Source organism: Anomaloglossus baeobatrachus, chromosome 4 (genome assembly GCF_048569485.1).
Source record: "Anomaloglossus baeobatrachus isolate aAnoBae1 chromosome 4, aAnoBae1.hap1, whole genome shotgun sequence".
In the NCBI taxonomy this organism is placed as follows: domain Eukaryota; kingdom Metazoa; phylum Chordata; class Amphibia; order Anura; family Aromobatidae; genus Anomaloglossus; species Anomaloglossus baeobatrachus.
Genome location: NC_134356.1, coordinates 437,923,071 through 437,948,291, shown reverse-complemented (window position 1 = coordinate 437,948,291; position 25,221 = coordinate 437,923,071). Strand labels below are relative to the sequence as shown.

At 48.0% G+C, this 25,221-nt stretch overlaps 1 protein-coding gene across 2 annotated transcripts in view; it reads left to right on the top strand.

Annotated features, from left to right (window-relative positions):
• IREB2 (iron responsive element binding protein 2) overlaps positions 1-25,221 on the top strand; it is a 175,600-nt gene that overhangs the window by 24,091 nt on the left and 126,288 nt on the right. For both annotated transcript variants that reach the window (XM_075345495.1, XM_075345494.1), the window contains exons 4-5: positions 7,163-7,328; positions 22,099-22,236. In XM_075345495.1, coding sequence (XP_075201610.1) covers positions 7,163-7,328; positions 22,099-22,236 — 304 coding nt within the window. The remainder of the gene's footprint in view (positions 1-7,162; positions 7,329-22,098; positions 22,237-25,221) is intronic.

Genomic DNA, 25,221 nt, shown 5'->3' with positions numbered 1-25,221 from the left:
AAGCCATCTCTGCTTCTCTAGAGGAGATGCATTCCCTCACCAGGGATTCTATCCCCGAAATGGTTGCCTTAACTTCCCAAGCTTCCGCTTTTTCATCCTATGCCATGTCTGCCATGCTGGAGGCTGCTCACCGCACTGCGGTGGCTTCGGCTAATTCCCTCGCTATCCGCAGGATCTTGTGGCTTCGAGAGTGGAAGGCAGACGCTTCTTCAAAGAAGTACCTTGCTGGGCTCCCTTTTGCTGGGTCCAGGCTCTTCGGTGAACAACTGAATGAAATTATTAAGGAAGCTACTGGCGGGAAGAGTACTTCCATGCCACAAACTAAAACCAGGAAACCTGTCCAGGGCAGGAACCAGTCGAGGTTTCGTTCCTTTCGTTCCTCCAACTGGTCGTCCTCTAAGCCCTCGGCCTCGTCCACTAACTCAGCCAAGGACCAAAAATCCACCTGGCGCACAAAGGCGCGTCCACAGAAGACCGCAGGAGCTGCTGCCACTAAGGCAGCCTCCTCTTGACTATCTGTCCGCGCCAGCAACGTCCTTAGTCGGTGGCAGGCTCTCCCACTTTGGCGACGCTTGGTTTCAACACGTCTCCGATCAGTGGGTGCGGGATGTCATCTCCCACGGCTACAGGATAGAATTCTCTTCCAGCCCGCCAAACAGATTTTTTTCTGTCAACTCCCCCCTGTTCCAAGGCCACCGCCTTCGCTCAGGCCGTGGCATCCTTGCAGGCCAACGGAGTAATTGTACCGGTTCCCGCCCGGGAACGGTTCAGAGGTTTCTACTCAAACCTCTTTCTAGTCCCCAAAAAAGACGGTTCCTTCCGGCCCATCCTGGATCTCAAGCTTCTCAACAAGCATGTTCAGGTGCGGCATTTTCGCATGGAATCTCTGCGGTCAGTCATTGCCTCAATGACCCAAGGGGATTTCCTGGCATCCATCGACATCAGAGATGCCTATCTGCACGTGCCAATTGCAGCTTCTCACCAGCGTTGGCTACGTTTTGCAGTCGGAGAGGAACATTTCCAATTTGTGGCTCTCCCCTTCGGGTTAGCCATGGCCCCTCGGGTATTCACCAAGGTCATGGCAGCAGTGATTGCGGTTCTGCACCTCCAGGGGTTGGCAGTGATTCCTTACCTGGACGACCTTCTAGTCAAGGCTTCATCCAGGGCAGACTGTCAGTGGAGTGTCTCGCTCACTCTCGCCACTCTAGCCCAATTCGGGTGGCTGGTCAATCTTCCCAAATCCACTCTGACTCCGACCCAGAAGCTCACGTAACTAGGGATGCAGTTCGAGACTCTGCCGGCACTTGTAAAGTTGCCCTTGATCAAACAGCAGTCCCTCCAGTTAGCGGTGCGCTCTCTACTGAGACCCCGCCGTTATTCCATCAGGCACCTGATGCAGGTGCTGGGTCAGATGGTGGCGTCAATGGAGGCTGTTCCCTTTGCCCAGTTCCATCTGCATCCTCTGCAGCTGGACATTCTCCGCTGTTGGGACAAGCGAACTTCCTCCTTACACAGGTTAGTGGCTGTCGCCACAGACCAGGAGCTCTCTTCAGTGGTGGCTTCGGCCCCTCTCTCTGTCTCAGGGACGCTCCTTCCTGGCTCCGTCCTGGGTGATCCTCTCTACGGATGCCAGTCTATCCGGCTGGGGAGCGGTATGTCTCCACCACCAAGCTCAGGGCACTTGGACTCCGTCCGAGTCAGCCCTCTCGATCAATGTGCTGGAAACCAGAGCCGTGCTCCTGGCTCTCCTAGCTTTTCACCACCTATTGGCGGGCAAACACATCTGAGTCCAGTCAGACAACGCGACAGCGGTTGCCTACATCAATCACCAGGGCGGGACACGCAGCCGCCTGGCAATGTTGGAGGTACAATGCATCCTTCAATGGACGGAGGACTCCAAGTCCACCATATCCGCTGTCCACATCCCAGGCGTGGAAAACTGGGAGGCAGATTATCTCAGCCGTCAAACCGTGGACAGTGGCAAGTGGTCCCTGCATCCGGCAGTGTTTCAGTCAATCTGCCGCAAGTGGGGCACTCCGGACGTGGACCTAATGGCATCCCGTCACAACAACAAGGTTCCGGTTTACGTGGCTCGCTTCCACGATCCTCAGGCCTTCGCAGCGGACGCTCTGGTTCAAGACTGGTCCCAGTTTCGTCTGTCCTACGTGTTTCCCCCTCTAGCTCTCTTGCCCAGAGTTCTGCGCAAGATCAGAATGGAGGGCCGTCGAGTCATCCTCATTGCTACGGACAGGCCCAGGCGAGCTTGGTACCCAGACCTGCTCCATCTGTCCGTAGAGGTGCTGTGGCATCTTCCGGACCGTCCAAACCTTCTCTCACAACGTCCGTTTTTCCGCCAGAATTCTGCGGCTCTCAGATTGACGGCGTGGCTCTTGAGTCCTGGATCTTGACGGCTTCTGGTATTCCTCCTGAAGTCATTTCCACTATGACTCGGGCCCGGAAGTCTTCCTCGGCCAAGATCTATCACAGGACTTGGAAAATTTTCCTGTCTTGGTGTCGTTCTTCCGGCCATGCTCCTTGGCCTTTTTCCTTACCGACCCATCTGTCCTTTCTACAGTCCGGTCTGCAGCTAGGACTGTCCCTCAATTCTCTCAAGGGGCAAGTCTCGGCTCTCTGTGCTGTTCCAGCGGCGTATCGCCCGGCTGGCTCAGATCCGCACCTTCATGCAGGGCGCGTCTCACATCATTCTGCCTTACCGGCGGCCCTTGGATCCCTGGGACCTCAATTTGGTCCTCACGGCCTTGCAGAAACCCCCCTTTGAGCCTCTTAGGGAGGTTTCCTTGTCTCGTCTTTCACAGAAAGTAGTCTTTCTAGTGGCCATAACTTCCCTCAGGAGAGTCTCTGATTTGGCTGCGCTCTCTTCGGAGTCACCTTTTTTGATTTTCCATCAAGACAAGGTGGTTCTCCGTCCGACTCCGGATTTTCTTCCTAAGGTGGTTTCTCCTTTCCACCTTAACCAAGACATTACCCTGCCTTCCTTTTGTCCGGCTCCTGTTCATCGCTTTGAAAAAGCGTTGCATACTCTGGATCTGGTGCGGGCGCTCCGGATCCATGTGTCTCGCACCGCTGCTCTTAGGCGGTGCACCTCTCTTTTTGTGCTAACCACAGGTCGGCGTAAGGGCCTCTCTGCTTCTAAGCTGACCTTAGCCCGTTGGATTAGGTCGACCATTTCCGATGCCTACCAGGGTTCACGGGTGCCTCCCCCGCCGGGGATCAAGGCACACTCGACCAGAGCTGTCGGTGCCTCTTGGGCTTTCAGGCACCAGACTACGGCTCAACAAGTCTGTCAGGCTGCCACTTGGACTAGCCTGCATACCTTTTCAAAGCACTACCAAGTGCATGCTCATGCTTCGGCAGATGCGAGCTTGGGCAGACGCATCCTTCAGGCGGCTGTCGCCCACTTGTGAAGTTAGGCTCTGCCTACTTCTCAGTTTTTCTGTTTATTCCCACCCATGGACTGCTTTGAGACGTCCCAATGTCTGGGTCTCCCATAGGAACGATAAAAAAAAAAAGAGAATTTTGTTACTTACCGTAAATTCTTTTTCTTATAGTTCCGTATTGGGAGACCCAGCACCCTCCCTGTTGCCTGTTGGCAGTTTCTTGTTCCGCGTGTTACCACCGGCTGTTGTCGTGGACAGAGTCTCCGGTTGTTCCGGTTCTTGCTCTGTTTTTTACTTGTGGGTGGCTATTCTCCTTCAGCTTTTGCACTAAACTGGCTAGATCTCGTTCTCCAGGGGGTGTATAGGCTCAGAGGGAGGAGCTACACTTTTTAGTGTAGTACTTTGTGTGTCCTCCAGAGGCAGAAGCTATACACCCAATGTCTGGGTCTCCCAATACGGAACTATAAGAAAGAATTTACGGTAAGTAAACAAAATTCTCTTTTTTGGCCACATGTGGGATATCCCTGCGCTCATAAGAAATGTGATAACAACCTGTGGGGTCCACTTTTTGTTGTTGCCTTTTTGAAAAAGTGAGAAATATGATGCTAAAGTAACATTTGTGAAAAAAATGAGAATTTTTCAATATGGTGACCTAAGCTTATCAAATTCTGTGAAGTACTCGTGGATTCAAAATGCTCACTATACACCTAGATAAAAGCCTTGAGGTGTCTTGTTTCCAGAATGGGGTCACTTGTGGGGGACCTCCACTGTTTAGGCACTTTAGGGGCTTTCCAAATGCGACATAGTGTCCGCTAATGATTCCAGCCAATTGTGCTGTCAAATGGCGCTCCTTCCCTTCCGAGCCCTGCCGTGCATCCAAACAGTTGATTTCCACCACACATAAGGTATCAGCATACTCAGGAGAAATTGCACAATAAATTTTATGCTGGTTTTTTTTTTTTTTTGCCTTGCCTTTTACTCTTGTAAAAAAAAAAAAAAAAAAAAAGATACGTGGCTGAAGTAACAATTTCGTGGTAAAATTTTATTTTTTTATTTTCATGGCTCAACGTTATAAAATTCTGGAGAAGCACCTGTGGGTTCAAGGTACTCACCAAACATCTATATAAATTCCTTGAGGGGCTTAGTTTCCAAAATGGGGTCACTTGTGGAGGGTTTCTGCTGTTTATGTACCCTAGGGGCCCTCCAAATGCGACATGGTGCCTACAATCTTTTTCAGCCAAATTTCCTTTCCAAAATTCAAATATTGCTTCTTCCGTTCCAAGCTCTACCATTTGCATGTACAGAGGTTTCCCGCCACATGTGGGGTATCACCGCGCTCATAAGAAAGTGGGGATCAAACTGTGGGGTCCAATATTTTGTGTTACCTCTTGAAAAAGTGAGAATTAGTGCTAAAGCAACATTTTTGTTAAAAAAAAAATGAAAAATGTCAATATGACAACCTAATGTTATCAAATTCTGTGAAGTATGTTAGTCCAAAATGCTCACTATACCCCTAGATAGAAGCCTTAAGAGGTCTAGTTTCCAAAATGGGGTCACTTGAGGGGGGTTCCTGCTGTTTAGGTACCTTAGGCGACCTGTGAATGCAACATGGTGCCAGCAAACGGTTTTAGCCAAATTTGCTTTCCAAAATTCAAATGTTGCTCCTTTCGTTCCAAGCTCTACCATTTGCCCGTACACAGGTTTCCCGCCACATGTGGGGTATCACCGCGCTCATAAGAAAGTGGGTAACAAAGTGTGAGGTCCAATTTTTGGTGTTACCTCTTGAAAAAGTAAGAAAATTGGTGCTAAAGCAAAGTTTTTAGGTAAAATGTTACTTTTTTTGCATTCCACATTGCTTTAGTTCCTGTGAGGCACCTGAAGGGTTAATAAACTTCTTTGATGTTGATAAAGCCTTAATTTAGGTTGATGCCATTAATGATAAGCATCTATCCCTTTGACACCTGTATTCCAAATTGATAATTAAAGACCTTTATCGCATGCGATATCTATATCTACACAAACCAAAGACAGCCAGTCATGATAGATGTAGAATTCTGATTTTATTTGGGGAAGTGAGGGGTATAATATTCAAAGACCCTTGGCTGAGGGCCAGGGGTGCCTACTATAATCCTATTGGTTAACTTGCAAAAACAGCTTACATCGAGTAATATATATATATGTATGCATTTCATAATCTTATATTAAGCTAACTCAGCATGTATTAAAATAAAAGTATGTCTTTATGATAAAGTGGAAAGTCCCATGTCTGAAATTGCCAGACATGGGTGTGTTTAGATAGATCAAGCTAAATCAAGCGCCATTTTTGTTAGTCCAGCATTTTCTTGATTATATTCAATATGCATTAAATCCCATCCATAGCAATGTGACTTTGAGTACTTTCAGGGGTGCAGTTTTTAGAATGGGGTCACTTTTGGGTATTTTCTGTCACCTAGGCCTCTCAAAGTCACTTCAAATGTGATGTGGTCCCTTAAAAAAAAAGATTTTGTAAATTTTGTTGAAAAAATATGAAATTGCTGATGAACTTTGAACCCTTCTAACTTCCTAACCCCAAAAAAAATTGTTTCAAAAATTGCACTGATGTAAAGCAGACAAGTGGGAAATGTTATTTTTAACTATTTTGTGTGACATAACTCTCTCTGGTTTATGGGCATAAAAATTAAGTTTGAAAATTGCGAAATTTTAAAATTTTTTTTTTGTCAATTTTTTTTTTTTCACAAATAAAAGCAAAAAATATCGGCCTAAATTTACCTCTAACAGGAAGTACAACATGTCACGAAAAAACATTGTCAGAATCACCGGGATCCATTGAAGCGTTCCAGAGTTATAACCTTATAAAGTGACACTGGTCAAAATTACAAAAAATGGCCTGGGCATTCAGTACAAAACTGGCTTCGTCCTTAAGGGGTTAAGTCCACACGAGCATTTAGCATCCAATGCGAGCGCATCGCATGCGTTATATTAATGAACCCTCCCCCCCGCCTCACTCTGCTGCGAGCGTGGTCCGAGTGTCATTATATTGTGTTGCTATCGGATCATAGCTGTGGAGGAGAGGGAGGGACCAATCTCCCCATCTCTTACATTATCAGCTGATGCAATTCTCGCACTGCACTCTGACACCAGAGTGCAGTGCAATGTTTCATTCACACCCATAGACTTGTATGGGTGCGAGTGAAAACTGATCGGATTCTACCCTCAGCATGCTGCAACTGTTCTCTGTCTGATTAGGGCTGAGAAAAAAATTGCACATGGGACCAGCCCCATAGAGTTACATTGGTCCAAGTGGAATTTTCTTTTTTTATTTATTTTATCGCATTCTGCTTGGACTGTTTTTAACTCGTCTCTCGCCATGTGTCCTAGGTCTAATGGATCTGTGTCCTAGGTCTAATGGATCACAAACAACGTTTTCCTTCAACAATTGTTGCATGGTAAATTTAGCATTTCATGGGCAAATAAATAATGCAATTGTGCTCCAGATGTGCCAGATTAGGAGCCACGAGAACAGCTGAACCGCAGGGGTGCCGGGTATCTGACCACAGCCGATCAGACATTGATGACCTAACCCAAGGACTGGCCATTAGTGTAAAAGTAGTGGCCAACCTCTTTAACGGTGGCTTAGCAGTCCGATCTTGGAGGAGGGGGTGGGGTGGACAGATCAGAGTGAGGGAACTCTGCCAATGATATCTAAATGATTGACCTTTTATGACAGCCTACTTAATAATTCACTAACATATCTTTTATTGCAGATGCCTTGCCTTTTTGCATCCGGGTAGTGCTTGAAGCTGTGATACGGAATTGTGATGGTGTGTTGGTAAAACAAGATGATGCCAAGAAAGTTTTGAAGTGGAAAACTAACTGTGAATGCCAAGAGATTCCCTTCCTTCCAGCCCGTGTTATCCTGCAAGATTTCACGTGAGCGTTGTTTGATGTTATTTTTCTCACAAAACAAAAGCAGGCAAGAAATGTACTGACACCTTATAGGTAACGTGGAGTGTCACTGTCCTCTCAGAATATATCGTGCATATAGCGAGGAGACGTATTAAAATAGAACGTTTAATGTATATTCGGATAGAGAATTAATCCTACAAAGGCCTATTAGAGGATAAAAAAATGGTTAAAAGTACGTACCAGCATTCCCGGAAGAGGCTGATTCTCATAGTAACATATTGGGGCTATCATTTGCAGCATGATCAAAACAATGTGCCTAAAAGTTGCTCATGAAAAACAGAATTTGATGATAAATGGTTTGATCTCCCCCATATTCAGGAATAGATCTGTGATGTCCAGGATCATGTATATGATCTGAAGGATTAATGGTGTATACATTGCCTAAACCTTCCTATTGTTCCCCATGTGTGCTTCCTCGCTTACAAGTGCAGGATCCAACTGTAGAACTCTCACCAATGTTATTTAGTACCCCAAATAGCTTCCCTATGAGTTTTTTCCTCTATTATGAGGATTCACAAGGGGATGTTCTGGAAGGGGGCTTTAAAGAGATCAAGGGAACCAAAATCCTCAAAAAAAACAGCAACAGACCTGTCGATGTCGAATATTGCACTGCCCGGTGAAAGTGAGGTCTGCTGTAGTTTTCAACCACCTAAAGGGTATGTGCATTTGAGCAAAATGGCATAAAAAATTGTGGGGTCCATTTTATCCTATTACCACTTATCAAAATGACGACAAATTTGGTGCTAAATTAATATTTTAATAGAAAATATAAAAAAAACAAAAAAAACCCCTATTTTAATTAGGTCCTGCGATGGGGTAAGGCCGGTTTCACACATCCGGCTTTTCGCCGGTTTGTTGGATCCGGCGCTCTCCCGTACAGACAATACAGTACAGTGACAGCGCTGTAACTTCCGGGTCACATGACAGCATGTGACCGGCGCTTGTTGCGCTGTCACTGTACTGTAGTCACTGTACGGGAGAGCGCCGGATCCAGCAAACCGGCGAAAAGCCGGATGTGTGAAACCGGCCTAACCAGTTCTGTGAAAGCATTTTGAATAATGTGAAAAGTGCAGTTTTTTACAATAGTATTACTTTTGAGGGTTTTCCAATATGTTAGGCCCCTGAAAGTAAAGTCACTTGAAACCTGAATAAGTCTGTAAAATTAATAAAAAAAAACAAAACAAAACAATTGTAACTTTCCATGAAAAATTGGTGCTAAATTGAAACATTTTGAACAAAAGAAAGACGTTTAAAAATGTTCACTGTCATAAAATAGACATATGGGAAATAGTTGTTTTTAACCCCTTAACGACCGCGGGCCGTAAAATTACGTCCTAAATGACATAATCTTACTGCCCGCGGTCCTCCGGCGGCAGCATGCCGCGATCGGCACACATCTCAGCTGATTTTCACAGCTGAGATGTGTGCCTGCTAGGCACGAGCAGAATCGTTATCTGCTCGTGCCGATTAACCCCTTTATATGGCGCTGTCAATACATGACAGCGCCATTATAAGCGCAATCGCGGTAAAGTTTTACTTACCGCCGAAACCGGAAGTCACGTGACGCGATCACGTGACTCCCGATAGTTGTCATGGTAGTACAGGGTCATGTGATGACTCCTGTACTACACATGAATTGGTTTCACTTTCGCTGTGCCCGGGGCACAGCAAAAGAGAGAGACAGCGTATCTGCTGTTTACAGCCTTCCAGCTGTGATCAGCAGATACTGCAGAGCGATCGGAATGCTGATCGCAATAGCCCCCTAGGGGGACTAGTAAAATAAAAAAAAAGTAAAAAAATAAGTTTTAAAAAATTAAAAAAAAACAAGAAAACCTAAAAGTCCAAATCACCCCCCATTCGCCCCATTGAAAATTAAAGGGTTAAAAAAATAAAAAATATACACACATTTGGTATCGCCGCGTTCAGAAACGCCCGATCTATCAAAATATAAAATCAATTAATCTGATCAGTAAACGGCGTAGCGGCAAAAAAATTCCAAACGCCAAAATGACGTTTTTTTGTCGCCACAACTTTTGCGCAAAATGCAATAAGAAACGATCAAAACGTAGCATCTGCGCAAAAATGGTACCGTTAAAAACGTCAGCTCGAGACGCAAAAAATAAGCCGTCATTGAGCCTAAGATCCCGAAAAATGAGAACGCTACGGGTCACGGAATATGGCGTAAAACGTGCGCCACTTTTTTCGGACAAACTTCCGATTTTTTTTTAACCCCTTATATAAAAGTAAACCTATACATGTTTGGTGTCTACGAACTCGCACTGACCTGAGGCATCACACCCACACATCAGTTTTACCATATAGTGAACACAGTGAATAAAATATCTCAAAAACCATAGTGCTATCGCACTTTTTTTGCAATTTTTCAGCATTTGGAATTTTTTTGCCATTTTCTAGTACACAATATGATAAAACTGATGGTTTCATTTAAAAGTACAGCTCGTTCCGCAAAAAATGAGCCCTCACATGACCATATTGACTGAAAAATAAAAAAGTTACGTCTCTCAGAAAAAGAATGGCGAAAAAAAAAAACGGAAAGCGAAAAATCGGCCGGTCGTGAAAGGGTTAAGGCCTCGTTCACACATCCGTTTTTCACATGAGTGCTATGTTTTTTTTCATGGATAGCGCTTGTACCCATCATAGTGTGTGGCAGTTCACAAAAAGAAACTAATGTGGAAAAAAACAAACTGAAATTTATTCAGTTACTTATTGTTGGAAAACCTGTAAAATAGTGTGTATAATTGGCACCATCCTAATCGGAGCTGACCCCCAGACTGCACAGTGATTGTTGTCTGAAAATATAAAAATATGTAAAAATATATAAATATACTGTATATATTCATTTCTGATATATTTGTGTAAAGGGAGTACACCCCTCACATTTTTCTATTTTATGTTTTCATGGGACAACACTGAAAATATGACACTTTGATATACAGTAATGTAAAGTAGTCAGTGCACAGGTTGTATAACAGTGTAAATTTGGTGTGTCCTAAATAACTCAACACACAAGCATTAATGTCTGAACTGCTGTATATCTATGTACAAAGATGAGGGGTGTACTCTTGGGATATATAGTGCGTATGTATGTGTATATATGTACAGTTAGGTCCAGAAATATTTGGACAGTGACACAATTTTCGCGAGTTGGGCTCTGCATGCCACCACATTGGATTTGAAATGAAACCTCTACAACAGAATTCAAGTGCAGATTGTAACGTTTAATTTGAAGGTTTGAACAAAAATATCTGATAGAAATTGTAGGAATTGTACACATTTCTTTACAAACACTCCACATTTTAGGAGGTCAAAAGTAATTGGACAAATAAACCAAACCCAAACAAAATATTTTTTTTTTCAATATTTTGTTGCGAATCCTTTGGAGGCAATCACTGCCCTAAGTCTGGAACCCATGGACATCACCAAACGCTGGGTTTCCTCCTTAATGCTTTGCCAGGCCTTTACAGCCGCAGCCTTCAGGTCTTGCTTGTTTGTGGGTCTTTCCGTCTTAAGTCTGGATTTGAGCAAGTGAAATGCATGCTCAATTGGGTTAAGATCTGGTGATTGACTTGGCCATTGCAGAATGTTCCACTTTTTTGCACTCATGAACTCCTGGGTAGCTTTGGCTGTATGCTTGGGGTCATTGTCCATCTGTACTATGAAGCGCCGTCCGATCAACTTTGCGGCATTTGGCTGAATCTGGGCTGAAAGTATATCCCGGTACACTTCAGAATTCATCCGGCTACTCTTGTCTGCTGTTATGTCATCAATAAACACAAGTGACCCAGTGCCATTGAAAGCCATGCATGCCCATGCCATCACGTTGCCTCCACCATGTTTTACAGAGGATGTGGTGTGCCTTGGATCATGTGCCGTTCCCTTTCTTCTCCAAACTTTTTTCTTCCCATCATTCTGGTACAGGTTGATCTTTGTCTCATCTGTCCATAGAATACTTTTCCAGAACTGAGCTGGCTTCATGAGGTGTTTTTCAGCAAATTTAACTCTGGCCTGTCTATTTTTGGAATTGATGAATGGTTTGCATCTAGATGTGAACCCTTTGTATTTACTTTCATGGAGTCTTCTCTTTACTGTTGACTTAGAGACAGATACACCTACTTCACTGAGAGTGTTCTGGACTTCAGTTGATGTTGTGAACGGGTTCTTCTTCACCAAAGAAAGTATGCGACGATCATCCACCACTGTTCTCATCCGTGGACGCCCAGGCCTTTTTGAGTTCCCAAGCTCACCAGTCAATTCCTTTTTTCTCAGAATGTACCCGACTGTTGATTTTGCTACTCCAAGCATGTCTGCGATCTCTCTGATGGATTTTTTTCTTTTTTTTCAGCCTCAGGATGTTCTGCTTCACCTCAATTGAGAGTTCCTGAGGGTATGTGCGCACGTTGCTTTTTACCTGCTTTTTACCTGCTTTTTTGCTGCTTTTTCTTCTGCGCTGTTTAATGCCAAAATGGGTGTGTTCTTCTATTCAAGCAAAGTCTATGGGAATTTGGGTTTCTTGTTCACACTATGTTGTTCAAAATGCTGCCTTTTTGTGGCAGAACTTTGGTCAAAAACTCAGCTTTGCAGTGCAAAACCCAAATGGCAAAAACAATTGACATGTTGCTTCTTTGAAAAGCTGAGTTTTTGACCAAAGTTCTGCCACAAAAAGGCAGCATTTTGAACAACATAGTGTGAACAAGAAACCCAAATTCCCATAGACTTTGCTTGAATAGAAGAACACATCCATTTTGGCATTAAACAGCGCAGAAGAAAAAGCAGCAAAAAAGCAGGTAAAAAGCAACGTGCGCACATACCCTTAGACCGCATGTTGTATGGTCACAGCAACAGCTTCCAAATGCAAATCCACACACCTGTAATCAACCCCAGACCTTTTAACTACTTCATTGATTACAGGTTAACGAGGGAGACGCCTTCAGAGTTAATTGCAGCCCTTAGAGTCCCTTGTCCAATTACTTTTGGTCCCTTGAAAAAGAGGAGGCTATGCATTACAGAGCTATGATTCCTAAACCCTTTCTCCGATTTGGATATGAAAACTCTCATATTGCAGCTGGGAGTGTGCACTTTCAGCCCATATTATATATATAATTGTATTTCTCAACATGTTTTTGTAAACTGCTAAAATAACAAAACTTGTGTCACTGTCCAAATATTTCTGGACCTAACTGTATATGTGTATAATATATATATTTATTACATGTTCTATCACTATCAGGGTTTTGTCTTAGGCTATGTGCGCACGTCTGCGTTCTAGCTTGGCAAATACATTTTTTAATGCAGAATGGATGCGTTCTGAATGCTTGCTCTGCCATAGACAGTGGGAAAAGCTTCCAAAACGCACAAAAGTGACGTTGCTTTTTAGAATGCATTTGGCATGCAAAACGCAACGTGCTCATGGAATTTGCTTAATTCTCATAGACTTTGCTGGGAACGCAGAACGCATGTTTCTTTGTCGCTCCATTGGGAGACCCAGACAATTGGGGTGTATAGCTTCTGCCTCCGGAGGCCACACAAAGTATCACACTCAAAAGTGTAAAGCCCCTCCCCTTCTGCCTATACACCCCCCGTGCATCACGGGTTCCTCAGTTTTTATGCTTTGTGCGAAGGAGGCTGACATCCACGCATAGCTCCACATCTTAGTCAGCAGCAGCTGCTGACTATGTCGGATGGAAGAAAAGAGGGCCCATAACAGGGCCCCCAGCATGCTCCCTTCTCACCCCACTCTTGTCGGCGGTGTTGTTAAGGTTGAGGTATCCATTGCGGGTACGGAGGCTGGAGCCCACATGCTGTTTTCCTTCCCCATCCCTTTAGGGCTCTGGGTGAAGTGGGATCCTAATCGGTCTCCAGGCACTGAGACCGTGCTCCATCCACACCCCCTGGGGACTCTGCTGGACAAGGAGCCGAGTATCGTCAGGGACAAGGCCCTGCTACTTTAAGGTACTCTGTGTCCCCGTGGGGACCGCGCACAGAAACGCTGCAGCATTGCCGGGTGTGTTAGTGCGCCGGGGACCGCAGCGCTGACCGCGCTTGTGCCATCACACACTGCAGCGTGGCTGGGTGTGTTAGTTTACTGGGGACTACCGCGCTGACCGCGCGCTGCCATTTCACACTGCAGCGCGGCTGGGAGTGTTAGTGCGCCGGGGACTACCGCGCCGACCGCGCTTATACGCCGGCCGCGCTTATAACTTTAGTCCCCGGCTTTTGCGGCCTAGTCTCACTTTTTTCCCGCCCCCAGGCCTGCCAGTCAGGGGAAGGGCGGGACGCTGCACAGGACGTCAGCGCTGAGGGCTGGAACATGCTTTGCATACTCCACCCCCCTCACTGTGCACAGTGGGGCACCAGATTCCCGCACTTTCTAGGGCACGCCCACGGCCCCCTCCTCTCCTCAGGACTCCGGCAGCCATTCCTGTCAGCTCTTCTGACGCTGGAGAGGGGAGACAAGCTCTGGGAGACCCAGGCAGGGATTCTGGTGATCACACAACCGCTTTGAGCGGGCGGTAAGCAGCACCTGAGGTGCTGGCCCCACTAGTGCAGAAGTGTACATATAGATTTATATGCTTATAGGCTATACTTTACACTGTATGGTCGCACGGTTCATTTTTGGCTATATACCCTCCTGGATTGCTCAGAGGAGACAACAGCATGTCGTCCGCAAAAAGCAAGGGTGCCAAAGCACAGGCTTACTATGCTGCCTGCGCCGCATGTACGGCTATACTACCGGCAGGTTCCACCGACCCTCATTGTGTGCAATGCTCGGCCCCTGTGGCACTTTCTCAGCCGGAGCCTCTGCTAAGGGTGGCCCAGGGGGAACCACCTGCTAACACTGTCCAGGTGACGGGGACGGAGTTTGCAGTTTACTGATAGACTTTCTGAGACTATGGCTAAGATACTAGAAGCCTTGCAGTCCAGACCGGTATCTCAGACCATGGGCACTGTTGAATCATTGCACCCTGGTCCCCCTCAGTTGGAACAACAATGTGCTCCCGGGGTGTCTCATAGATCCCAGGGTGAGGTCTCTGACACGGACCGCAGCCCCAGACCGCCTAAGCGAGCTCGCTGGGAAATTCCCTCGACATCATCACATTGTTCAGGGTCTCAGCGGGAGGACTCTCTGTATGATGAAGCGGAGGTAGCTGATCAGGATTCTGATCCTGAGGCCGCTCTCAACCTAGATACTCCTGATGGGGACGCCATAGTGAATGATCTTATCGCGTCCATCAATCAAATGTTGGATATTTCTCCCTCAGCTCCTCCAGTGGAGGAGTCAGCTTCTCAGCAGGAGAAATTCCGTTTCAGGTTTCCCAAGCGTACAACGAGTATGTTTCTGGACCACTCTGACTTCAGGGAGGCAGTCCAGAAACACCGAGCTTGTCCAGATAAGCGTTTTTCCAAGCGCCTTAAGGATACACGTTATCCCTTCCCCCCCCTGACGTGGTCAAGGGCTGGGCTCAGTGTCCCAAGGTGGATCCTCCAATCTCCAGACTGGCGGCTAGATCCATAGTTGCAGTGGAAGATGGGGCTTCACTCAAAGATGCCACTGACAGACAGATGGAGCTCTGGTTGAAATCCATCTATGAAGCTATCGGCGCCTCTTTTGCTCCAGCATTCGCAGCCGTATGGGCACTCCAAGCTATCTCAGCGGGTCAAGCGCAAATTGACGCAGTCACACGTACGTCTGCGCCGCAAGTGGCGTCCTTAACCTCTCAGACGTCGGCATTTGCGTCCTACGCTATTAATGCTGTCCTGGACTCTGCGAGCCGTACGGCGGTTGCATCCGCCAATTCGGTGGCAATACGCAGGGCCTTGTGGCTACGGGAATGGAAGGCAGATTCTGCTTCCAAAAAGTGCTTAACCAGTTTGCCATTTTCTGGCGACCGCTTGTTTGGTGAGCGATTGGATGAAATCATCAAACAATCCAAGGCAAAGGATACATCCTTACCCCAGGCCAAACCAAACATACCCCAACAGAGGAGGGGACAGTCGAGGTTTCGGTCCTTTCGGGGCGCGGGCAGGTCCCAATTCTCCTCGTCCAAAAGGCCTCAGAAGGATCAGAGGAACTCCGATCCATGGCGGTCTAAGTCACGCCCTAAAAAGACCGCCGGAGGTGCCGCTACCAAGGCGGCTTCCTCATGACTTACGGCCTCCTCACATCGCATCCTCGGTCGGTGGCAGGCTCTCCCGCTTTTCCGACACCTGGCTGCCACAGGTAAAAGACCGTTGGGTGAGAGACATTCTGTCTCACGGTTACAGGATAGAGTTCAACTCTCGTCCTCCGACTCGATTTTTCAAAACATCTCCGCCTCCCGAGCGAGCCGATGCTCTTCTGCAGGCGCTGGGCACTCTGAAGGCAGAAGGAGTGGTGGTCCCTGTTCCTCTTCAGCAACAGGGTCACGGTTTTTACTCCAACCTGTTTGTGGTTCCAAAGAAGGACGGGTCTTTCCGTCCTGTCCTGGACCTAAAACTGCTCAACAAACACGTAAAGACCAGGCGGTTCCGGATGGAATCCCTCCGCTCCGTCATCGCCTCAATGTCCCAAGGAGATTTCCTTGCATCGATCGATATCAAGGATGCTTATCTCCACGTACCGATTGCTCCAGAGCATCAGCGCTTCCTGCGCTTCGCCATAGGACACGAACACCTTCAGTTTGTGGCACTGCCGTTCGGCCTGGCGACAGCCCCACGGGTTTTCACCAAGGTCATGGCTACAGTAGTAGCGGTCCTCCACTCTCAGGGTCACTCGGTGATCCCTTACTTAGACGACCTGCTGGTCAAGGCACCCTCTCAAGAGGCATGCCAACACAGCCTCAACGCTACTCTGGAGACTCTCCAGAGTTTCGGGTGGATCATCAATTTTCCAAAGTCAAACCTGACACCGGCCCAATCGCTGACATATCTTGGCATGGAGTTTCATACCCTCTCAGCGATGGTGATGCTTCCGCTGAACAAACAGCGGTCACTGCAGACAGGGTTGCAATCTCTCCTTCAAGGTCAGTCACACCCCTTGAGGCGCCTCATGCACTTCCTAGGGAAGATGGTGACAGCAATGGAGGCAGTCCCTTTCGCGCAGTTTCACCTGCGTCCTCTTCAATGGGACATCCTACGCAAATGGGACAGGAAGTCGACGTCCCTCGACAGGAACGTCTCCCTCTCTCAGGCAGCCAAAGCTTCCCTTCGGTGGTGGTTTCTTCCCACTTCATTATCGAAGGGGAAATCCTTCCTACCCCCATCCTGGGCGGTGGTCACGACGGACGCGAGTCTGTCAGGGTGGGGAGCAGTCTTTCTCCACCACAGGGCTCAGGGTACGTGGACTCAGCAAGAGTCCTCCCTTCAGATCAATGTTCTGGAGATCAGGGCAGTGTATCTTGCCCTAAAAGCGTTCCAGCAGTGGCTGGAAGGCAAGCAGATCCGAATTCAGTCGGACAACTCCACAGCGGTGGCTTACATCAACCACCAAGGCGGAACACGCAGTCGGCAAGCCTTCCAGGAAGTCCGGCGGATTTTGATGTGGGTGGAAGCCACGGCCTCCACCATATCCGCAGTTCACATCCCGGGCGTAGAAAACTGGGAAGCAGACTTTCTCAGTCGCCAGGGCATGGACGCAGGGGAATGGTCCCTTCACCCGGACGTGTTTCAGGAGATCTGTTGCCGCTGGGGGATGCCGGACGTCGACCTAATGGCGTCCCGGCACAACAACAAGGTCCCGGCATTCATGGCACGGTCTCAAGATCACAGAGCTCTGGCGGCAGACGCCTTAGTTCAGGATTGGTCGCAGTTTCAACTCCCTTATGTGTTTCCACCTCTGGCACTGTTGCCCAGAGTGTTACGCAAGATCAGGTCAGACTGCCGCCGCGCCATTCTCGTCGCTCCAGACTGGCCGAGGAGGTCGTGGTACCCGGATCTGTGGCATCTCACGGTGGGCCAACCGTGGGCGCTACCAGACCGACCAGACTTGCTGTCTCAAGGGCCGTTTTTCCATCTGAATTCTGCGGCCCTCAACCTGACTGTGTAGCCATTGAGTCCTGGATCCTAGCGTCTTCAGGGTTATCTCAAGAGGTCATTGCCACTATGAGACAGGCCAGGAAACCAACGTCTGCCAAGATCTACTACAGGACGTGGAAGATATTCTTATCTTGGTGCTCTGATCAGGGGTTTTCTCCCTGGCCATTTGCCTTGCCCACTTTTCTTTCCTTTCTTCAATCAGGATTGGAAAAAGGTTTGTCGCTCGGCTCCCTTAAGGGACAAGTCTCAGCGCTCTCTGTGTTCTTTCAGAAGCGTCTTGCCAGGCTTTCTCAGGTACGCACGTTCCTGCAGGGGGTTTGTCACATTGTCCCTCCTTACAGGCGGCCGTTAGAACCCTGGGATCTGAACAGGGTTCTGATAGCCCTTCAGAAGCCACCTTTCGAGCCTTTGAAGGATATTTCTCTTTCTCGCCTTTCGCAGAAGGTGGTCTTCCTAGTAGCAGTCACATCACTTCGGAGAGTGTCTGAGCTAGCAGCGCTGTCATGCAAGGCTCCTTTCCTGGTGTTCCACCAGGACAAGGTGGTGCTGCGCCCGGTTCCGGAATTTCTTCCTAAGGTGGTATCCCCCTTTCATCTCAATCAGGATATCTCCTTACCTTCTTTTTGTCCTCATCCAGTTCATCAATGTGAAAGGGATTTGCATTTGTTAGATCTGGTGAGAGCGCTCAGAATCTACATTTCCCGTATGGCGCCCCTGCGCCGCTCGGAGGCACTCTTTGTCCTTGTCGCTGGTCAGCGTAAGGGGTCACAGGCTTCCAAATCCACCCTGGCTCGGTGGATCAAGGAACCAATTCTCGAAGCCTACCGTTCTTCTGGACTTCCGGTTCCCTCAGGGCTGAAGGCCCATTCTACCAGAGCCGTGGGTGCGTCCTGGGCTTTGCGGCACCAGGCTACGGCTCAGCAGGTGTGCCAAGCGGCTACCTGGTCGAGCCTGCACACTTTCACGAAACACTATCAGGTGCATACCTATGCTTCGGCGGATGCCAGCCTAGGTAGACGAGTCCTTCAGGCGGCGGTTGTCCACCTGTAGGAACGGGCCGTTTTACGGCTCTATTACGAGGTATTATTTTACCCACCCAGGGACAGCTTTTGGACGTCCCAATTGTCTGGGTCTCCCAATGGAGCGACAAAGAAGGGAATTTTGTTTACTTACCGTAAATTCCTTTTCTTCTAGCTCCAATTGGGAGACCCAGCACCCGCCCTGTTCCCTTCGGGCTGTTGTTTTTTCGTGTACACATGTTGTTCATGTTGAATGGTTTCAGTTCTCCGAAATTTCTTCGGATTGAAGTTACTTTGAACCAATTTATTAGCTTTCCTCCTTCTTGCTTTTGCACTAAAACTGAGGAACCCGTGATGCACGGGGGGTGTATACGCAGAAGGGGAGGGGCTTTACACTTTTGAGTGTGATACTTTGTGTGGCCTCCGGAGGCAGAAGCTATACACCCCAATTGTCTGGGTCTCCCAATTGGAGCTAGAAGAAAAGGAATTTACGGTAAGTAAACAAAATTCCCTTCATTTACGCTACAGTTTAAAACGCTGCGTAAACGCATTAGAAAACACAACGTGCGCACATGGCCTTAGGTCTCATTCAAACGTTTGCAATTTTTCACATACCTAAAAAAGCAGTGTGTCATAAGTGATTTTTATCTGATTTTTCATCACTTTGGTCAGTGTACAAAAAATTAAAAATCGTGGATGTGTGAAGACCCCCATAAGAGTATAATGGATTCATGTTCTATCCGTGAAAAACACATGTGAAAACAGACACCTGAATGAGGCCTTAAAAAAGAACTACCGTATATGCCGGCGTATAAGACGACCCCCAACTTCTGCCCTAAAAATATAGAATTTGGGATATACTCACTGTATAAGACTACCCCGCTCCCAAATGAAAAAAAGTCTGCTTTGATTGCAACATGTTAATTTTTAATTCCGCGAGAGCCGTACAATATGTTTTTAAAGGGCCATTGACAGATCAATCGCTCCAATGTTCGCTTAGTACAGCAAGGAATGCTCCTCCCTGCTGTATAAAGCCACAACTGGACTGAAACAGTGGTACTACACTCTGCTACAAACAGACACACACAACTCTGCTACATACAGACAAACACACACACACAACTCTGCTACATACAGACAAACATACAACTCTGCTACATACAGACAAACACACACAACTCTGCTACATACAGACAAACACACACAACTCTGCTGCTCTGTGGGGCCTGCACCCGCGGCATCGGCGGGGGGGGGATTGGCAGGGCATACATCTGGGGGGTTAGAAGCAGCTCACCGGGGCCCATAATGGGGAGGGCATTTACCCGATTAGGTCACGGTGGAGAGGGGGCCCACACAGCGCCGGACAGAAGCTCGCCTCCTTCATCTGTGGGACTGAGAAGGCGGTAGCTCCGCCCACAGATGAAATTCAAAACAGGATGTCTGCGCGCCTTAAAGTGACGGCGCCGCAGATTGCTGCCGAGGACTGCGGTCCCCGGAACTCGGCCGGGGGCAGCAGAACTATAAAGGCGAGTGGGCCCCGGCCAAGGGACAGGAGAACTGACGAGGCCGAGTGGGCCCCCCCGACTCTCCAGGGCCCCGGCATTTGCCCATAGACAGGTAGGAGCCCTGTCTGCGAGCCAGATACGGCCATCAAAAGAGCCATATCTGGCTCGCGAGCCATAGGTTCCCGACCCCTGCTGTATGATATATACCGTATTTTTCGCTTTATAAGACGCACCTGATTATAAGACGCACCCCCAAATTTGGTGAAGGAAAAGAGAATTTTTTTTTTTAATGTTAAATGGGGTCCATCTTTTAATGCCAGTGTCCCTCTAACAAATCATATAGGGTATATGTCCCTCATAGCCCCCCATCCTAAAATTAGCCCCCTTAATCTGGATATGGCCCCCTTATATTGAATATAGCCCCCTTGTGATGGCACACGTTCCCCTGTGCTGCCTATGGTCCCCTATGGATTGCACACGTTCCCGTGTTAGATAACGCCCCCATGCTGCTGCCCGTGGCCCCTATAGATCGCACAAGTCCCCCTGTGTTATATATCGCCCCCATAGTGCTGCCCATGGCCCCTATAGATCGCACAAGTCCCCCTGTGTTAGATATCTCCCCCATAGTGCTGCCCATGGTCCCTATAGATCGCACAAGTCCCCCTGTGTTAGATATCTCCCCCATAGTGCTGCCCATGGCTCTTATATAGATCGCACAAGTCCCCCTGTGTTAGATATCTCCCCCATAGTGCTGCCCATGGTCCCTATAGATCGCACAAGTCCCCCTGTGTTAGATATCTCCCCCATAGTGCTGCCCATGGTCCCTATAGATCGCACAAGTCCCCCTGTGTTAGATATCGCCCCCATAGTGCTGCCCATGGCCCCTATATAGATCGCACAAGTCCCCCTGTGTCAGATATGGCCCCTAGGCTGCTGCCCAAGGTAAAATAAAACCCTCTTTCCTTACCTCCTCCAGCGCTGAGCTCCCTCCTGTCTGGCTCCGTGCTTCTGTTCTTCCACTTCCTGGTTCTCAGTGCGGTCATGTGATCGGCACAGCAGGCTGAGCTCTCTGCCTGCCTGATCACAGTGGAAGCAGGGACACGGGGAGAAACGCTGCAGGGGTAAGTAAAGCTTTTTTATTTTAGAATGAGCAGCAGCCTGGGGGCCAAATCTAACACAGGGGTGGGCATGTGCGATCACACTGGGACGCAGGCTCATATAATATGCACCGCTGCCCCAGCCCCTCACTGCGTGCGATTTCAGCACCATTGGAGATGGACAGCGGCTGTGCATATTATATGAGCGGGTGCAGGAGATCAAAGGCTGCAGCACGCAGCGTTCCCCTGTGCTCCAGAGCTGCTGCCCCCACCTCCCCTGGACGCTGCAGTGTACATATATATATACACCCCCCCCCCCCCCGTATATCCGGCGTATAAGACGACCCCCCACTGTAGCCATTATTTTAAGGGGGTAAAAAGTCGTCTTATACGCCAGTATATACGGTACTGAAAGTGTTGGAGTACTTCGCTGTGCAATGGTCAGGCCGGCATTTAATTATGAAATATTGCTCTCGTCAATGCCACATACATTTATGCCAAGGATACTATTATAGTGGGCCTGTCACCAGGCCAAAAGTGGGCATTTTTTGGTTTTAATTTATTCCCACTGCTCACCTGAGTATTTTACTTTAAATTTAATAGGTTTAATAGATACAACCCTCTTTATTAAGTGCTAATTTTTATGATTTTGAAAAGGTGTAGCTCACTGGGCAACTATGCAGATCAGCCTAAAGACACTCCCCAGAGGATCCTGTGACCGCAGCCCCCTTGGTAAAGACCACAAAAATCAGCACTACATCTAAAGGGGGTGGTGCGCCAACATTCTCTGAGGGGCATGTCTTTAGGGTTTTCTGCATTATTGCCATGAGCACTGCCCTGCTAAAGGCCTTAAAAGTTTAGCAAAATAATAAAACCCATACCTCTAGAACTGAATGACCGATTTAAAAGAAAAAGCAAACCTTCACTTAAGCTGTAGGAATAAAATAGCAAGAATCTGGCCACGTTCGCCCTGCTGAAAGGGCCTCTTTTTTTTTTTTTTTTTTTAACTTACATGAAAGAATTGTAATGCTTTAGATTTTTCTCATTAACCCTTCTGTGTTTTTCTGTTTCTTCATTACAGTGGCATTCCTGCGATGGTTGACTTTGCTGCAATGAGAGATGCAGTAAAGAAATTCGACCGAGATCCAAAACTGGTGAATCCAGTCTGTCCAACAGACCTCATAGCCGATCATTCTCTACAGCTGGATTTTACTAAATGGTAATTTGCATTTAATTTCAATATACTGTATATACAGAACATGCTCAATCTACGTCTGTAGACCACATTTTTGCTGCTTCACCACTGTGGCAAATAATTGACGGTCACAGTCACATGCTGTAGTCGCAACAGGAATTTAGAAACCAAGTAAGTTTTGCTATTAGGAAACAATTTTTATAAATCTGTATTTCCCTTTATAGGAACTATAAAAAAAAAAAAGCTATACCTTTCCCTTTTAAAGGGAATCAATCACCAGGTTTTTGCTACCTCATCTGAGAGCAGCATAATGTAGAGACTGAAACCCTGATTCCAGCTATGTCACTTACTGAGCCATTTGCTGTCATTTTTGATAAAAGCTATGTTTTCTCTGCTGCAGATTTAGCAGTTAGACAGTGCTCCTAAATGGCTGGACTACTTGGTAGCACACCTAGTAGTCCTCTGAGGGCTGCTTCTCACTTGCGAGTTTCTCGCAGTAGAGCAATACGAGAAAATCTCACATTGGAATAGGACACATGTTAGTGAATGATTCAGCTCTCATCTGCGATTTTTTTCTCAGTCCAAATCGGACTGAGAAAAAAAATCGCAACATGCTGCTTTTTTGCGAGTTTCTACTGCGAGTCTCTCCAATGCAAGTCTATGGGTGCGTGTAGAAAATCGGATGTCACGGGACGGCACTCACACCATCCTAGTGACATCCGATTTTCTAAATGAATTTCTCGCATGTTTCCTAAAACACTGGAAACGAGTGATGTCTCACTATGTCTGTCAATCTCTATTCTCTGTCAGTCGGTCTCTCCCTCTCGCTCTCTATTCTCTCGGTCGGTCTGTCGGTCACTATCTCTGTCCCTCTCTCTCTGTCCATGTCGGTCTCTCCCCCCTTCCCCCCCACCCACCCTCTCTCATACTCACCGATCACCAGCGCGGCGCTGCACGGCGTTCACACTGCTCCGGCGGCTTCTCTTTTGAAAAAGCCGGCCGCTCATTAAACAATCTCGTATTCCCTGCTTTCCCCGCCCACCGGCACCTATGATTGGTTGCAGTGAGACACGCCCCCACGCTGAGTGACAGCTGTCTCACTGCAACCAATCACAGCAGCCGGTGGGCGTGTCTATACTGTGCAGTAAAATAAATAAGTAATTAAAAAAACGGCGTGCGGTCCCCCCCAATTTTAATACCAGCCAGATAAAGCCATACGGCTGAAGGCTGGTATTAGGATGGGGAGCTCCACGTTATGGGGAGCCCCCCAGCCTAACAATATCAGCCAGCAGCCGCCCAGAATTGCCGCATACATTATATGCGACAGTTCTGGGACTGTACCCGGCTCTTCCCGATTTGCCCTGGTGCGTTGGCAATCGGGGTAATAAGGAGTTATTGGCAGCCCATAGCTGCCACTAAATCCTAGATTAATCATTGCAGGCGTCTGAGACACCCCCAATGATTAACCTGTAAATTAAAGTTAATAAACACACACAGTGAAAAAATCCTTTCTTTATCGTTCCTTTGGGAGACCCAGACCATGGGTGTTTAGCTTCTGCCTCCGGAGGACACACAAAGTACTACACTTAAAAGTGTAGCTCCTCCCTCTGAGCTTATACACCCCCTGGTAGCCAATCCTAGCCAGTTTATTGCTTTGTGTCAGGAGGCATACATCCACACATGCATTCTCATCTGATTTGTTTGACTTTTGGAAAGAGTTTGAAGAAAAGCGGGTCCATGTCTGGACTCCCGGCATGTCCCTTCTCACCCCACTGTGTCGGTGGTGTTGTTAAGGTTGATTTACAAGGCTGCAGCCTTACATGCCGTGCTCCTTCACCATCCCTTCTGGGCTCTGGCTTGAAGTGGGAGCCAGCACGGTCTCCATGCCTGGCAGGAGTCCGGTCTCCATCCACAACCCCTTGAGGATTCTGTTGGACCGGAGCACTCATCCCCAGGGACATGACCCTGCGTCTCAGCAGCTAAGTACCTGAGACGTTTATGTTGGGGGTCCCGGTTCTTTATTGTAAGGGGAGAGTATGCTGTATGTGATTGTTTTAACTTTTCCGGCGGGTTCTCTAGCTTTTGCCTGAGAACCGCGCCGATGGTGCCTGCTTGTCGGCCTCGCCGCTTAAATTTAGGCCCCGACTTCGCCGGAGGCCTAGTTTCATTTTCCTGCCCTCGCATGTTACTCATGCAGAGGGACAGGTTCGGCTCCTCCCGGCGGCCGTTCTACACAGGGGAGGGACACTCCCCACTGCTGGGGCGTCCCTCCTTCCCTGCAGGTCCCTATAGCCCTCCAGTTCCCGCTCTTTTATAGGAACGCCCTCTTCTCAGGCAAAGTTCACTCTGCTCTGGGAGATCCTGCATTCTGCATCTCTGCTGAGGTGCTGCGACTGGGGGACCGGGCTTCGGGATCTGGAGGGCACACAACACCGCGCTCAGCGGTCTGGTAAGCCACAGCCGGTCTCCGGTTGTGGACCTCTGTATATTCTCCCTGGGGTTCATTCTCTGCAAAGCCCCCACTCCAGCAGCATGTCTCACACAAGGAGCAAGGCTCCAAAGCTTTATTCTGCATGTACTGCATGTAAGCTACTGCTGCCTGAGCCAAGCATTTATCCACACTGTGATGGTTGCTCTAACTTGGCGGTGCCACAGCCTGGAGTCTCACCCCCAGTGGTCTCTCAGGCTGCTGCTGCACCTGTGACTGAACCCCCGGCCTGGGTAGAGTCCTTTTCTAGGTCCATATCCCAGTCATTTGCTGAGTCCATGGGACTTTTGTCCAGGACGTTGATTAATATGCATCAGCCCCCTCACAGGGTGCCTCTAATACTCTTGACAGAGGACTCCTATCCTCTGACCTCCGTCCATCGGAGCTCACGGAGGATTCATCATCTGATCCCAGACCCCGTCCTTCTAAGAGAAGGCGCAGGGTTTCCTCCGGTGTAATTGACAGCAAAAAGTGAATGGGACTCAGCACCAATACGAGTGAATAAAAATCTTCATGCTTTA